The 17,749-nt window shown below is 20.4% G+C and overlaps 4 protein-coding genes across 4 annotated transcripts; 1 reads left to right on the forward strand and 3 right to left on the reverse strand.

The window, feature by feature from the left end:
- Nucleotides 1-6,298: 6,298 nt before the first annotated feature.
- Nucleotides 6,299-7,919, reverse strand: SRAE_2000195100 (NF-kappa-B inhibitor-interacting Ras-like protein; the record flags this gene model as incomplete). The annotated part of the gene is made up of 5 exons (XM_024652964.1): nt 6,299-6,459; nt 6,502-6,703; nt 6,749-7,278; nt 7,383-7,691; nt 7,838-7,919. The coding sequence occupies 5 exons, from the start codon at nt 7,917-7,919 to the stop codon at nt 6,299-6,301; spliced, it is 1,284 nt and encodes a 427-aa protein (XP_024506487.1).
- A 1,445-nt stretch (nt 7,920-9,364) lies between these two features.
- On the reverse strand, nt 9,365-10,755 carry SRAE_2000195200 (Tubulin beta-2A chain; the record flags this gene model as incomplete). Its single annotated transcript, XM_024652965.1, has 2 exons — nt 9,365-10,645; nt 10,699-10,755. 2 exons carry the CDS (start codon nt 10,753-10,755, stop codon nt 9,365-9,367), a joined length of 1,338 nt encoding a protein of 445 aa, XP_024506488.1.
- Nucleotides 10,756-11,975: 1,220 nt separating this feature from the next.
- On the reverse strand, nt 11,976-13,910 carry SRAE_2000195300 (Zona pellucida domain-containing protein; the record flags this gene model as incomplete). The annotated part of the gene is made up of 4 exons (XM_024652966.1): nt 11,976-13,058; nt 13,099-13,229; nt 13,644-13,836; nt 13,878-13,910. The coding sequence occupies 4 exons, from the start codon at nt 13,908-13,910 to the stop codon at nt 11,976-11,978; spliced, it is 1,440 nt and encodes a 479-aa protein (XP_024506489.1).
- Nucleotides 13,911-14,596: 686 nt separating this feature from the next.
- SRAE_2000195400 (FI21212p1) lies at nt 14,597-15,372 on the forward strand (the record flags this gene model as incomplete). The annotated part of the gene is made up of 4 exons (XM_024652967.1): nt 14,597-14,624; nt 14,736-14,748; nt 14,802-14,849; nt 14,895-15,372. The coding sequence occupies 4 exons, from the start codon at nt 14,597-14,599 to the stop codon at nt 15,370-15,372; spliced, it is 567 nt and encodes a 188-aa protein (XP_024506490.1).
- Between the last annotated feature and the right edge of the window lie 2,377 nt (nt 15,373-17,749).

Raw genomic sequence — 17,749 nt, forward strand, 5'->3', positions numbered from 1 at the left:
TATAAATATATAGTTTTTATTTTATGTTATCTTTTTGCGGTAAAATTTTTTTGAACTGTTTTTATAAAAATATAGGAAGGAAATAATGATAGTAAGAAAAAGGAAATATTTGATATATAAAACAATTTGATAATAAAAAATAATTTTAAAATATATAATAATATATAGTTAGGAAATGGGTAAATGAATATTTAAAACTTTTTTCTTGTAACAATGGCCCACTAAAACCTTATAACTGTAACTAGGTTTTTCCTATTATTATTTAAGGAGGAGTTTACTTTTCCCCGTCTATTAATAATCCGTGTTTTATTTTTATTGATAATAATAATATGGAAGCTGGTCACAGTTATATATATGTAATCATAATAATTATATGAAATATGTCTATAGTCCATCTTTTATAAGGAGTAAAAATAGAAAGACTGTTGACAGAGAATTTTATTTTGTGAGAAGCTCTTTTAAGTATGAATGAGGTGATAAAGTGGATAAAAGGATTTGTTATGTTTTAAATAAAAGAAAATAAAATAAAAGAAATAAGATAATAGATGATCATGCCTTAAAGTGAAGATTAAGAAGTTTGTAAATAGAGGCTAAATAAGATGATGAAAATTTTTCAATAAATAGTATAAAATAACCCATTAAATGTTTTATAAAGTTTCAAAATTTAATTATACTTTTATAAAATTAAATTAATTACAAAATAATTTCAATATTGTAGATATTTTCATTATATTATATATATATATAAAGATAAATATTTTATAACCAAAATATACTTTTTTAAATTTTTATTATAGAAAAATAATAATAAAAAAATGGATATTTATGTTAAAATAATCATTTAACATTTATTTAAAAAAATAGTAGTCATAGTGATATGATAAAATATAACATTGTTACAAATACATCTCTCTCCCTGATCCACCATAAAAATAATTACTTTTTGAATTTGTAAATATATTTATATCATTAAAAAGCTTAACATTTATATAAAAGTGTGATAAAATATAATAAAACATAGTGATAAAATAGTATATTTTACTTGTAACAACTACCTTGTTAATAATAATAGTATACATAGAATATATATGTATAATAATAATAATAACCTTTTATTACAAATATTTCTAAATTTTTTTAGACAAAAAAAATAATTTAAGAAAATGTTAAAAGTAATGATATTTAATTGGTAAATGTAACACTGGCATCTACCATAAGTGTAATAATATCAATATCAAATTATTACATATCATTTGTTTTTTTTTTCTAATAAATACTAGTTTTATATATTTAGTCATAAACTCAAATTTGATTATAAAGTTGTAAAAAATGATTTATTCGTGTATAAAATAGATTACTCCTGAGTTGATGTTATGATTAGACATATTAATAGAAGAAAAATATTTAATTGTAATAAAAATTTTTACATCTATCTATAAAATTTACACTTTTTATGGTAAAAATTTATCTTAATACAATTTTAAAATAATAAAAAAAAGTAGTAAAAAAAAAAACTACATAAATTGTGAATGAGTTTTATTTTAATGAAGTTACCATTTAAAAAGAAAAAAAAAAGATTTGTTTTTAAATATTTTTAATAGGATGATTTTGATGTGTGGATGTCAATCAAATTGTCATTAAGAGGCAAAAATTACATTAACAAAACTATAAAAATTTATACATTTCTTTTTATCATTCAAAAAGAATTATTTAACAATAAATACATAACAAAAAATCATAAATTATATGCCATTTTTATAGGTATAATAACATATTTTTATAAATATTATTTAATTTTTAGTATATATTTCTTTTAGACATTTGATCAAATAAAATTATTTATAATTTTAATTATATCAAATTAAATATCTATATATAATAATGGTAAAGTGTGGCATTGATTAGATTAAAGTTAAATTAATTTATAAATAAATCTTTCATTTCATTTTTATTACCTAATATCAATTAAGTTTTAGCTATAACAATTATAATAAAATATAAATTATCTTTTTATTTAATATTATCAAAGGAGTACACTTTTATATATTTTTAAATATCTAATAATTAGGTGGAAACCACTGTGAGTAAATGATATGGTTAATATCTTTTCTTTTTTTTTTTTTAGAAATAAAAAAAAAAAACTATTAAATCATTTTTTTTTAAATAGATATTTTAGACAATTAAAAATTTTAATAATATTTATGTGAGGTTAAAGTAATAAGCTGATTATGATGTATGACTAAATTGTAATTCGGCAATCTTTAATTTGGTAATAAATAAAAATCATTTAAAGATACCGAAATATATTAAGTTATGATTTATTAGAAAAAAAAACTTTTAATGTCTTTTTCTTCTATGAATCACTTTGGTATAAAGAATTTAAAAAGTTTAAAATAAATAAATAAACATTAAATAATTCTTAATAAATTGTACTTATTTGTAAGACTTTGGCATTTATATGATAATAGAAGGTCAAAAATAAATAAAACTAGAAATTTTTTTTTTCTAAAAAGTGTCACTTTATACCATATGTTTGGAGTGATTTATGGTGATACTACTATACATATATTTTGATAATATATACTCATTTACAGAAGAGTAACTTTTTTTTTTTTCCTATACCATACATGAGGATAAACATAGCCAATATATAATAAATACAATGTTTGATTAATGATGTAATGGATAAGAGATATAAATTTTGATTCAAAAAGTTAGTATGACAGTTTTCTTAAAAATTTAAATAAACTACAAGAGTGATAGACAACAAAACACATCATTTCCAAGATAGGGTACTATTAATATTTTATAATTGGTATTTATTAGATGAAATCTGAGGCTATCAAAAATGATGAGGAACACATGTTTCATGGGATGTTTATGATACAGAAATGAGGGCATAATGACAGGATGATGATGGTCATAAATGGCCATGTTATCATATTTATAATATATTATTCAATGTTAAATGATTGTTATCTTATTAATATATAAATATTAACAATAAATAATCTTGAATTACAATAAAAATTATAATCTACCTTAATTAATGGTTATATTAAAATCTTTTAATGGTACAGGATTTAATAAAAAAATATAAATAGCAGATGTATAGGCAAATAATAATTATAAATAAATAATATCACTAAAAGAATATAAATATATATATATAATAATTTAAATTAAGAATAAAAAAGAAATATATAATATAATAATAGAATCTTTTTTATTTTTTAAAAATAAAATTATTTTAAAAAAAATTATTTGTACTTTAATAATAATAGTTTTTAATAATATAAATAAATTAAATAATCATATAATATATTATTTATATAATTAAACATTTTCATTCTTTAGAATTATATTTAAAAATAAACTACTTTAGTTATTTAACTATTCTATTTTAATAAATAAATTGTATATAAATATCAATTTAAAAAGTTTTTTCCTTTTAATATAAACATAATACTAGCTAAATAATAAAATGATACAAATATAAACTTTTAATTATTATAAAAATTTTAAATCTTCCCCTCCTAAACAATGAATCTTTTATTTTTGTTGATTTATTTTTAACAATTATCTAATATTTTAAATATTTTATTAAAAATATATTTATTATTATTAGGGTAAATCTAATATATATATATAGATAGATATACAGTATATATTTGGTATATAAGAAAAATGATTTATTTTAAAAAAATTTGTAACAGATGCCTATTTTTATAAAAGTACTGATAATATTATGATTATGAGATAATAAAAGTAAAATATGTTATTTTGGATAATCTTTCATCTGCCTCACATATATATATAAATACTTTCTTCTAAGTATTTGATAAACGATTTGTTAAGATGAAACAATTTTCAATAACTTTTATTAATGATATACATAATAATAATGTAAAAAAAAAGAAAAATAAAAATTTTTAGAAATAATAGTAAATATGTAGGAAGGATATCTTTTAGCTAAAATATAATTTATAAATTAAGTGATAAAAATAGATAATGATTGTAATGGGAATAATGTTATATATATTAACATGAATTTATCTTTGTCAAAAAAGAAAAGATATCTTTTTAAAAATAGGTTTTTCATTATACTATAGGAACATTTAATTATTTAAAAGGTCCATCTTTAATTTGATTTTGATGATGGTTATTATATAGTTGTATATATCTATAATTAAATCTTGAACATCATCAAAAATTCTGTACACGATAAGAATATCTATTTATATTTTTATGGTCAGTTTAAAAATTATATATTCATAGATAAGAAGGAAAAGAATAATAAAAATATTTACAAAATTATGTATATATGGTTAAAAATTTCATGCAACAGTTTTATATATATTTTTATGAGATTCTTAATTTATCAAAATTCTCCCTAGAAAGGAAAAAATAAAAAAAAAGAGAGAATTTAAAGATATTGCATACATTAATTTTGGGTTAAGTAAAACATCACATACTGTCATCGGAAGTAGTGGTAGACAAAATTTTTATACTGTCATGGGAACAGTTCCTCGGTAAACTACAAATGAATATTCAATATAATATAAAGGAAATAAATATAAGTATACGAGAAAGAAGAAAAAGAGAAATGATATAATAAAATATAAAATATATTTTTTAGTAATTTGATAAAGAGACTTAAAATTTAAAGTAACAATTTTTTTTTATATATTATTAAAAGTACACATATGCTGATATAATAATCGTTATCAATCATCATTAATAAAAAAAAAAATCTTTTATGTAATAAATATTATAAAAAAAAGACTTTTATAAATTATTATACTAACAAAAATTTCAATTAATTACAATTGAAATTAAATAATAAAAATTGTTTAAGTAATACTATAATAAATTATAAATGTTTCATAATTTTTTTTTTTAATTATCCTAATCATTAATTGAATCATTATAATAAATCTAAAAAAAAAAAACTTAAAAAGTTTTTTTTTAATGACATTTCATTTTCAATGACTTTCCATCATTATAAAAGTTAAAAAAAAAACATTATAATTAGACAAGGATAATAAAAAAATATCATTAAATATAATGATAGTTTTTAAAATATTAATAAAATTAAATAAAGGTCAACAAAAGTTTGATCTTACTTTTGTTTTATTTTAACAATTTTTTTTTTTTTTTATTTAAATTATGTTATTAAAATAAAAACAAAATATTTTTATTTTTCTCCTACAATAATATTATTTATATAAACATAATGCACCCTCTCTATATAATATATACCCTTATCTGATTACAGTTCCAAAATAAATATTTTATGTAATAAGATATATCTTAGATTAATAAAAGTGTAATATTTAAACTTTTTGGTTAAATCTTTTTGATCTTATAAACAAGTTCATGGAAGACATTGATATCAAAAGATTTTGTTTATATTATATTTACTTTTATTTATGGATAATATCCAGTGATATCTATTCTAGATTACCATAATTTGATAGGGTGTGAGATATTTGAAATTTAGAAGATTATATTATAAGGAGATCAAAGTAATTGAATGGCATTTACTTTGTTAGAAAACAAACTTAAAAAGTTTAAATTAAAAGTGTAATCTTTTAATAATACTGTTTATTTATTCTTATTAAATATAAAAAAAAATTTTATTTTTTTATTTAATCAAAAAAAGGAAATGATATTATATAAATATATAATTAATCATTCTATAATTAATAATAAAATTAAAGCTAATAGATGGTGGCAAACAAAATTGAGAAATATTTATTTATATAAAATTAAATTATTTATATTTAAACATCCATGAACGTTCTTATAAATATTTTATAAAGCTAATAATAATTAAATTTATTATTATTTATATGTAAAACCACTCTCATATCATTAGCTTATTATGGTAGAACACTTAATACTCATGTAACTGTTCTCCCCAAACAGAAGGATACCTAATTATTATTCTCCTAAAAACTAAAATATACTCTTTAACAAGCTTTTCAAAATTAATTATGTATATTTTAATTTAATTTATAATAGTATTATTATGATAAAAATTAATATAATAAATAATTTGTAATGTAAATTATCTCCCTCAAAAAAATATATAAATATTCAGAATAGGAAAAAAAAAATTATTTTTTTTTATATATCTATCAAAAGTACATATATTTTTAATTTGAAAATAAATAAAATTAAATCATATACAAATAATTATTTTATCATTAAAATAATAAAATTTTTTAATTATTGTTCCTTATGACCTGAATTGCAATCATCAAGTTTTAAAAAAAAAAATAAATTATTATTATTATATATCCATTAAAATTGCCGCTGAACTTTTTTCGGGTTTTAATTTTTTTGAAAATGAAAATTTTGACTCTTTATGTGAATGATTATTTATTGAACCGATATGTTGGATGATTTCTAATAATTGTTTCCTATCTAAATTAGATACTTCAAAAAGTTTTACTATAAATAATTTATATATTTTGTCTACAATTATATTATTACCTCGTTCTTTGTTAGCCCATGTTGCCGAAAATTCTGTATCAACTTTTCTTCCACTTAAATCACACATTGTACCAACAACTATTATTGGTACATTTTGACGTTCTTTACCTAAATATTTATCAATATTTTTTTTTAAAATATCCATTTTATTAAAAGATTCATAATCTTTCACCGAATACATTAAAATAATAGCATCAGCTATCTGAATATATGTTTTTTTAATTTCCATTGGTTTATAATCACATACACCTGTCGTGTCATATAATATGTACCATTCTCTACCTCTTTCAGGTGACTCTATTTGTAAATGATAGATATCTTCTATTGTCTCTGTATATTCATCATTTTTTGGAGATATACCATAAACTAACTGTTGAATGAAAGAAGTTTTACCACATCTTTTAGCACCAAGAATTACAATTCTAATAGTTTTACGCATTGTTACTTTATCATATGTTGATCTTCTTCTTAATATACCAGAATATTTACGTCCCGAATTCTCCTGAATATTTTCACCCTCCTCTTCTTCCTCTATAACAGTACTATTATCGTTACTTCCTCTTCTTAAATTATCAAAAGCAAATATTGTATTACGACGTAGGATGGTTTTTTTAACACTTCCATGCAATGGTGAGGTATTACCTATATTTTTTGGCACTCTTGATAAAACTTCTTTTTCAATACCCTCGTCTTCAGAATCTTCTTCTGATGTAAAAAGTGTCTCGTCTTCAATAGTCTTCAAAACTTTAGAATCTAATGGTAAATCTATAGCAGTTGCTAAAAATATAAAAAAATAAAATTAAAATATTGATATAAAAATAATCATTAAAATTATCATATCACAAGTTACAAATATTAAATAATAATAAAAAAAAACCTACCAATAGAAAATCTTTTATTTTTTTTATAATTTTCTAAAAATTTTCCTTCACTACTATTTGGTTCAACACTAAATATAGAAACTTTTCTCCTATCTAATGATGGATGTTGGAGGGAAGTTGTTGGAAGGATAATATTATTATCAACACTTTTATCTTCCTGTTCTTGTATTACTTCCTGAGAATTTTGTAAAGGTTTACTATTTTTGGTAAAAAATAACTTTCCAACAATACTTGCTTTAAAACCAACTTTTGAAAGTTTTCTTAAATTTGATGCTCTTTCTTGTTCTAATGGTAGGTCAACTAAACTTTCTATATATGATATAAACATAATTATTAATTTTTTAAAAAAAATTAATTTAATTAGAAAAAAAAATATGTGGGGGTTAAATATTAAAGAATTTATCAAGAAATAATTATTTGATAGTATATATGTATATATATATTAATAAACAAACCTTTTAATGGACTCTTATCAGAATGACAATCACTAGGTAGAGGTGATATAATTGACTCCTGTCTATCATATGATTTTGCCATATTGAAGAAAAAAATTGTTTTTAAATTTATAAATTAAATATAAACAATTTTTTTTATTGTACTAATTAAAGTTAATATTACTATTAACTATAAAATAATAGAATATTTTGATATAAATTATTTTAATTATTTAAAATTATCAAATTTTTAATATAACAATAAAGATAAGATATTATATTAAAAGTAAAAATGATTTTTTTGTTAACAATTATACACTCAAATATAGTATACCTCTTTATAAATAATATATATTATTTTAATGTTTATATATTAAATTTTTGTATCTATATTTTATTGATAAATGATTCTTTCTATTTTAATATTTATACCTCACCTCTAAAAGTAGTAATATTGTATATCATTAAAATTCATATAAAGATATTATATATATATTATGTTAATAAAAAACATACGACTATTCATAAATATTTAGCTCATATTTTAATTTGTATAGGGAATAGTATATAAAAGTATAGTTAAAAATTGATAATAATCTTTTTTTGTTTATTTTAATTATCTAATAATATTATAAATAGATATAACAGATATTTACATATTTTTTAAAAAAAAATTTATATATATGTTTAATATTATCATTCATTCAAATAAAAGTCCATACATATAGTAATATTTATTTATTATATATATACATATATATACTTTAACATTAGCTATCAAATAATAAAACTTTTTTTTGTTAAAATTTGTTTTTTTATTTTTATTATATTTATAATATAACAAGGAACATTAAAAATATAAAAATAAGATGAATAGATAAAAATAAATTCTTCATTATTTACTTTTAGTTGTTAGTGGAGGAAAAAATAAATATATAAATGAGATGAATAATTGTACAATATTATTGAAAAAAAAAAATTTTATTCCACCTTGAAATGTATTAAAAATATAATTACTTTTATAAATATATATATATATATTTAAAAAAGAACAATGCAATTAATAAATATTTCCAACACACTAGATTGCTTGATATATCACAAAATATATAAAGCATATACTTAAAAAAAATATAAGATGCGCAATATAAAATAAAATATTGTAGTAAAAAGAAAGAAAAGAAAGAGACAAAAAGAATTGATTAGAAAAATATGAATCACATTGAGGTGGAAGAAATATAATATAAAGGAGAGAGAGAGATGCAGAGCTGAGATAGCACATCTTATAAAGGTAAAAAGTTTTGGAATTATAATGGCAATACTAAAATAAACTAATAAATTTTTTACATTACTTCTAATAGTATTTACTAATCATACTTTTTTCTATAAATTAAATAGTAATGAGTATATTATGAAGGTTAATATACTATCATTACTTATTAATGATTAGACTTTACTTCACAAATTATATTCTACATTTAAATACAATTAAAAATAATATACTTTCTCAATTTCATTTTAATAAATATATTTTATAATTAAAATATTTTATTCATCAGCATCAGCTTCATACTCCTCCCCAGCACCATCTTCAATTCCTGCTTCTTGATATTGTTGATACTCAGCTACAAGATCATTCATATTTGATTCAGCTTCTGTAAATTCCATTTCATCCATACCTTCTCCAGTATACCAATGCATGAAAGCTTTTCTTCTAAACATAGCAGTAAATTGTTCAGAAATACGTTTGAAAATTTCTTGAATTGCAGTAGTATTTCCAATGAAAGTAGCAGACATTTTGAGTCCTTTAGGTGGAATATCACAAACGGCAGTTTTAACATTATTTGGAATCCATTCAACAAAGTATGGTGAATTTTTCTGTTGAATGGAAAGCATTTGTTCATCGACCTCCCTCATCGACATTTGCCCCCTAAAGATAGCAGCAACAGTTAAATATCTTCCATGTCTTGGATCACATGCTGTCATCATATTTCTGGCATCAAACATTTGTTGAGTCAATTCAGGAACTGTAAGAGCATTATAAGCAGAAACTCCACGAGCAGCAAGAGGAACAAATCCCGGCATGAAGAAATGGAGACGTGGGAATGGAACCATATTAACGGCGAGTTTTCTAAGATCAGCATTTAATTGTCCTGGGAAACGTAGACATGTCGTTACACCAGACATAGTCATAGAAACAAGATGATTTAAGTCACTATATGGTGGTGAAGAAAGTTTAAGTGTTCTAAAGCATATATCATAAAGTGCTTCATTATCAATGCAGAAAGTTTCATCGGTATTCTCAACTAATTGATGAACAGAGAGAGTAGCATTGTATGGTTCAACAACAGTATCAGAAACTTTTGGTGAAGGGAAAACAGAAAAAGACGACATTATTCTATCAGGGTATTCTTCACGAATTTTAGATATTAAAAGAGTTCCCATACCAGATCCAGTACCTCCACCAAGAGAATGAGTCAACTGAAATCCCTGAAGACAGTCACAACCTTCAGCCTCTTTTCTAACTACATCCATAACATTCTCAACAAGTTCAGCTCCCTCAGTATAATGTCCTTTAGCCCAATTATTTCCAGCACCAGATTGTCCAAAAACAAAATTATCAGGTCTGAAAAGTTGTCCATATGTAGATGCTCTTATGGAATCCATTGTTCCTGGTTCCAAATCTACCATTATAGCTCTTGGAACATACTTTCCTCCATTGGCTTCATTATAGTAAACATCAATTCTATCAAGACATTGAGCTTCATTTTCCCCAGAAAATGATCCATCTGTTTGTATTCCATGTTCTTCAGAAATAACTTCCCAAAACTATAATGTAATAATAAGTTAATATTAACATAAAAATCTTTATAAAAACATACTTTAGCACCAATTTGGTTTCCACATTGTCCTGTCTGAACATGTACAATTTCTCTCATTTTCCAATAGTTTTTGACAAGCAAAAAAAAAAAAAAAAACTCCTATAAAAGAATAAAAAAAAAATGTAAATCAAAGTTAAACTTTTGAAATAATAAATATAAAAATGACATTTTTACATAATTAAATTTTTACTGACACGGAATGCTAAAATTGTAGCATTTTTATCGATGAAAGTAATCTCTTTTTTTTCTACTTTTTTTTTTTTCGTCTTTGTTTCACAACTATAAACAAAATTTAATATAAAGAGGGAAAAATGGCTATTGATGTAGGACAATATATCTATCTATCTCTCTTTTCTAATTTAACATTATAAAAATGTTTTTAATGACATTGACATTCAATGACAAAAACTATTTTAGTATATCAAACAAAAGTCTTTAGATAATAATGTTAGTTAAAGAAACTTCTTATCATATATATATAATTTTCCTGATAAAATTATATAATAAACTTTGGTAAAAAAAAATAGGGATCAGGAATGGCATAAATATATAAATTGTGATTTAAAAAGAATGTAATACAAAAGGTTAAAATAACAAAGCCACGTAACATCGATGAAGAATTATGATGAGTTGCAAGTTAGATAATGTACGAAAGAAAATTAAACAAATTAGAATTGATATGAAAAATTAATGGAACGATTGTTCGTTACAAGAAATAATGAAATACATATATTGTTGGAAAAACGCCAAAATTCAAGTGATTTAATAATTGTGGAATATTCTGGAAAGGATAAGCAACAAAAAATTATACTTATGATGAGTCAATAACTAATGAGAAAGTAACTAATTTTTTAATTTTATTATAATAAAGTATCATATATTACTCTTTATAATTTAAAGTTTCTTTTTGAAATAACAATTTCATAATTAAATTGTTCTTTTATAGATGGATAAACGAGATAATCTTATCAATGGTATGGTTTATATAGTTTTATTATAGCAATTGAAATTTTAATTATGAAATAGAGTTGTGTATTGTATAACTATAACACTAACAAAGTATGACTAAAGATAAAAAAAAAGGATAGTCAAGTTGTTAAGAAGTACAATACAAACTAAAGAAATAACATTAAAATTTTGGTAAAAATTGTCTCTTTGTTTGTTGTTTGTTTGAAAATTATTACACAACTTCTAAATGATAATCAAAATTAGTGTACACAAGCAATTAAAATAAATTTTTTATATTGTTATTTTTTTTCAATATTTGAAATGTTGTATTAAATAATTGGACAAATTGGTGGTAAACCAATTTTATCACAGCTTGACAATTCATTGTTGTCTTTGGAAGTCGTACAAATTCTGTAGTTATATTGAATCTTAATATCCCTTGTATCTGTTATATTAAAAGGTAGAAATTTTGAAGAAATTGTTTTTTTTAAAATATTATATTGTGGGTGTGATAATATTTTATCATCAACTGAACATCCATGTTTATCAATAATGGTATAATTTTGATTTTTACTTACAATGATGCAATTTGTTATCAAGAAATTGTATATATCAGTGGAATTTTTTAAACTCCATAAAAATTGTAATTTATCATTTTTTGTATGTTTATTTACTTCATGTGAAATATGATTTTTGATAACTTTAAATTCAACTGATGGTATAATAGTAGGAAATGTCTTGTATAATTTCATTATATTAAATGTATTTACTTTGTCCGCTAAATGAATATTTTTTACAGGGGTACCATACATTTTAGGACATTTTACTTTATACAACAACTGAGGTGTTTTGTTCTTGTTAAAGACGACATTTATATTTAATGTATTATTTTTAATTGATATGTCATTCGGGGTATTTGATGAACAATATTTATAATAAAAATAAATTTTTGGATGTGGTGCGTTTTTAAAATTAAAATAACAATTGGTATTATTTTTTTTTTCACTGATAAACACTTTTCCGGTAAATGGTCTCATTGTTTCAAATGAAAATATTGTACCATTTTCTAGGCACACCGATTTTGGTGATTCTTTAAAATGATTATTTAACTTTGGAGGAGAATTCATAAATACCAAACCATCATTTTTTGAATTTTCTACATGATTTTTAAAAAAAAATTCTTCAAGTTTATTTGTTTCATTACTCATTTCATCATTGTAACGTAATGTCGTTGCTGAAATAAATTGAGGGATATTTTCAAAAAGTCTTCTTTTGAAAAATTTATCATATGAAAAATATGTTATATTTTTTTCGTTGATATGATTAGAAGTATCATATTTATGTTTTTTATGTAAATCACCAAAATCATTCATTGAATTGTGATCATGTAGAAATATTTCATTGGTTTCATACTTTATATAGTTTGGTTAAATTTTACAAAAATGAACTTACTTTTTTTAAAGTTGATTTTTTGGAGACCTCTGTTTCTTTGTCTATATCAGTTTTAATTCCAAAAGCATCATTAGCTTTATTAAAAATGATATCAGAAAAAAACTTTTTATTCCGTATAGATCCAGAAACAACTTTAAGATTATTGAATTGATAGCAATTAAAAAATTTCAACAATATATTTAATAATACAATTTTTAAAATCGCTTTCATGGTGAAAGAAAAAATTGTATGAATTAAAAATAGAAAATTACTAATGGCTATTTACACTTAAATAAAAATTTTCCTCATTAAATATATTGAAAAAATAAAAATGTCAATTTTAATAATATTTTTTATTACAGAAGGGTTTATTATTTTTATGATAAAAAGAATTTTCCAAAAACAGGAACACAATAAAATATAATAATTTTATTTTCTTGTCTGAAGGACCTCTCTTACATTTTTTTCTGCATCTTCCACAATTTTTTCAAGGTATTTTTTCTTAGTTTCTAGTGCACTAATACGCTCTTCATTTGATGAGATCGAATTAGTCAACCTTTCTATACATTTATCGTAATCATCTAATTGATAAGCTGCCCCAATACTTCTATATATTGGTTTATCTTTTCCTGAGTCCATTATTTGAGCTTTTACAAGAGAGTCATAACGAAATTCATGTCTTGCCTGAGCTAACAATTGATCTGTTGCACGAATTTGACTACTATTTTCTGACAACTTTAAATGAAGATCTTGAAAAGCCTTAAAATTTAAATATTTAATGAAAAAATGTTTAATTCTACCTGGCGTAATTGGTGATCAAAATCACTAGACATGATGAAAAATGAATAGAAATAGAAAAACAAAAGAAATTTATTTTTAATGTCTATTTGTATACATTATCTCTATCAATAAAACAGATTTTCTCTGTAAGACCAAAAATTTAAAAAATATAAAAAAATAACAATTATAAATTAAAAAAAATTTTTTTTTAAATCAAAACTTATGAATGTAACTTTAAATTATACTATAAACTTAGTTATATTATATTTGGTAGTAATTAAATTAATCCAGTTTTGGTATCACTAGAACATGATTTCTCTATAACTTTTACGATTGAAGATTGTGATCATAATTATTTCAGGATACCATCAATCACTTTTTCCTCACCATTACTTTTATAATATAATAAAATGAAAATTTTTTAAAAATGAAAGTAAATACCAATTGACAAAAGCTTCATTAAACAGGTATTATTTTTTTATAATACTTTTTTTTTTATATATATATTATAAAAATTCAAGAGGTTAATATTAAAAAATAATAAACTAAATTAGGTCAATGCTTTCTTCATCTATGAACAATTATCTTCTTATTATAATTTTCTCAACTTTTCAATAACATTGAACAGATAAAGCCAACGTCAGAGGCGATAAAATGATGAGCCGGGTAAGTTATTTGAAAAAAGAGATGAATCCGGAAAAATATTGGGATGTTAGATTTAATTAAAGATAATAAATGAATGTCTCCAGTTTTGTTTGTTGATGAAGGTAGTTAAAAATTTCCATAAATAAAAAGATCTAAATATATATAATACTTTTGTTATATTATTATTACATGTTAATTTTTAACATTTTTCTATTTTTTTTAAATATATTTAGTTATAAATATTTGGTGGATGGTCTTGAAAATGTTTGGGAGGATAAAAATTTAACCTGGAGTTTTAGGGATCCATTTTTTGTTTTTGCCAATGAGTATAGTTACCAAAAAGCAAAGTAAGTTATTAAATATATATTATGAAACATTTTATTTTATTATAGATTAGTTTTGTTAGATTGTTTCAGAGAATGGGAATATTCAATAAATAGTATGATCTCTTTTACTGATATATCACCATCATCAAGGCAAGATATTTTAAATATGGAAAAAAATGCAAATATTGATATTTTTTTTGCAAAATTTGACCATGATGATTTAGAAGCTTTTGATGGAAGAAATGGTATTATTGCACATTCCAGTAAAACATCTAAAAATGAATCATTTATTCATTTTGATGCCTCTGAGAGATGGGCTACCAACTCAAGAATTAAAAATCGACTTGATCTTAAACTTGTTGCCCTTCACGAAATTGGACATATCTTGGGACTAAAGCATAACTCTTTTCATAATTCAATAATGAATCCATATTATATTTATTATAAATCTCCTAATGAAGACATTCCACCAGTTATTCATTTTCAAGACATAAGTGATATCCAAAAATTATATATGAATATTGATAAAATCAATGACTTATGACAACATTAATTTAAGAAAAAAAAATTTTATTTTAAGATTATCGGATAAAATTTCTGTATGTAATAAATATTATAAATTAACTTTTTTCTATCAATATATATAATCTCATAAATAAGACCAAATTTACTTTCTTTTTTTTTATTAAAAGTTATTTATTAATTTTTGTATTTAAAAAAAAATATTTACAACAATAGAGTATTTAGAAAAATTAAAGCTCTTTTTAAAAACAAGAATCCTATTTAACAACTATTAAAAATTTATATTTTTATGTATTTTATGATATTTTTTATGTTTATTAAAAATTTTTGTCAATAGTCATAAATTTATATTGAAAGAAAAAAAGACTTATGTACAATTTTATATTACTTCCTAATTATTTTAATATATTAACAAATATTGCATTAAAATATTATAAACATTATTGTTTTTTAAACTTACAAAAGAAAGTATAAATTTTATAACATATATAATCTTTGTAATATGATACTAAAAGATAATAAACAAAAAAACAATAACAATAATATGATAAAAAATTAAATAAAAAGTCTTTTGATAATTTTTTTTTCAATAAATTAAAAGAATTATAATAAATATAAACAATAGAATAAGGATTATCAATAAAATGATAACTATTAATATAACAAAAAAGAAAAATATCAATTTACAAATGTAATTAAATTTAATATTCTTTCTTTTAAAATTTTTCATACTTTTGTATATATAAATTTGTGATTTAGTTTAAAAAAAATGACTTTTAATTACTATTATGTTTATATAATTCTTTTTGTAATCATTATATTATCATATAAACATTTATAGATTATTCTAAAAGTTTATTATAATTGAATAGTATAAATATAAACTCTTTTTAATAACATTTGTCCTATCACTATTTATTCATTTATTTTAATTCATTAAAATGATAAAGAAAAAATTTATTACACCTATCAATTTAATTATCTTTATTTTATCAGGTAATAAGTTCTTTCTTTTTAGCTTTAGTATTATAATGTATATTAAGCTGCCATGAAAGAACTAAATTACTTGTTAATTAAGTTTATTGTTTTATTTTATAGTATGTAAAAAAAAATTGTTAGAAAAATAAATAAGAATACTTGAAGAATATTAAATATTTTTAATGTATAAATAAATATTCTTAATATTTAACTTTTTTTTTTTTGAAATTATAATAGTATCATTATACTGTTTTATTAAATATCTATGAAATTTTAATGTTTTGAGAATTTTACTTAACATTATCTATTACTTTTCAAATATCTTTTATGATTATTTATGGATATTTAGCTTTCCTTACATATCATTTTATACTAAGATTTTGAAGATAAGAAAACATTATATTTGTACATTAAAAATATTACTATATATATTTATAAAAATATAATTTTTACTATAATATTTATATATTGTAAATAAATTCTTTTAAAAAAAACAATATTATATGTTGTAATTTGATTTTAATATAAAAAACAGTTAGAATTTTTATGTACAAATATTATAAATATTTATTTTTAATATTAATATGATTCTTTCATTTTTTTACTATTAAATAAATGAAGCATATAAAATATCTGTATAGAATGTGTTTTATGTTTTCTTTTATATAAGGAAACCAATTTCCTTTCACTTTTAATATTTTACCTTTTATATTTATGAGTGTAAAATTTAATAACTGTAAATAATTGAATAATATTCATATTATTACTGTTTATTTTTTTTTATCTAAAATTTAGTGTAAATTAATAAGATTTTTATACTATTTATTATTTTATTAATTCTTTGTAACATTAATGAAAAACTTCTGTCATTTCAAGAACATTCATTATTCTATTCATAAGTATAACCTTAACAGGTGTTTATGATAATGATACTCAAATTTTTCTTTACTAACATTACATTATAAATTCTCTTTATTCTTTTTACAAAAGTAATATAATATATATACTTATATTAATAGGTTGTTTTTAATATAATCAAAATATTGCCAGTTTAATAAAACTAAAAACCTGTATGATTAACATTTTAAATGATTTATGATTACCTCATTGTTGTCTTATATACATACACTTTAAAAGCTAATTTTTAATAAAATTAATCTTCTTATAATCTATAGTTTAAGGAAAAATAAAAATTATACATACTAATAAAATGATAAATTAAGATAAATATTTTTCTATTAAAATTTATATTTTTATAACTCCTCAAGATATCTTATCATCAATTTGTAATACCCTAGAATTAGATTATTTATCTTTTATTCTTAACAATTAACATTAAATTACTTTTTAACTAATCATTTAATAAAATAACATTACACTTTAACATTATTTTTATTCTTTTATTTACAAATTATATCCAT

The sequence above is a fragment of the Strongyloides ratti genome (assembly GCF_001040885.1).
Source record: "Strongyloides ratti genome assembly S_ratti_ED321, chromosome : 2".
In the NCBI taxonomy this organism is placed as follows: domain Eukaryota; kingdom Metazoa; phylum Nematoda; class Chromadorea; order Rhabditida; family Strongyloididae; genus Strongyloides; species Strongyloides ratti.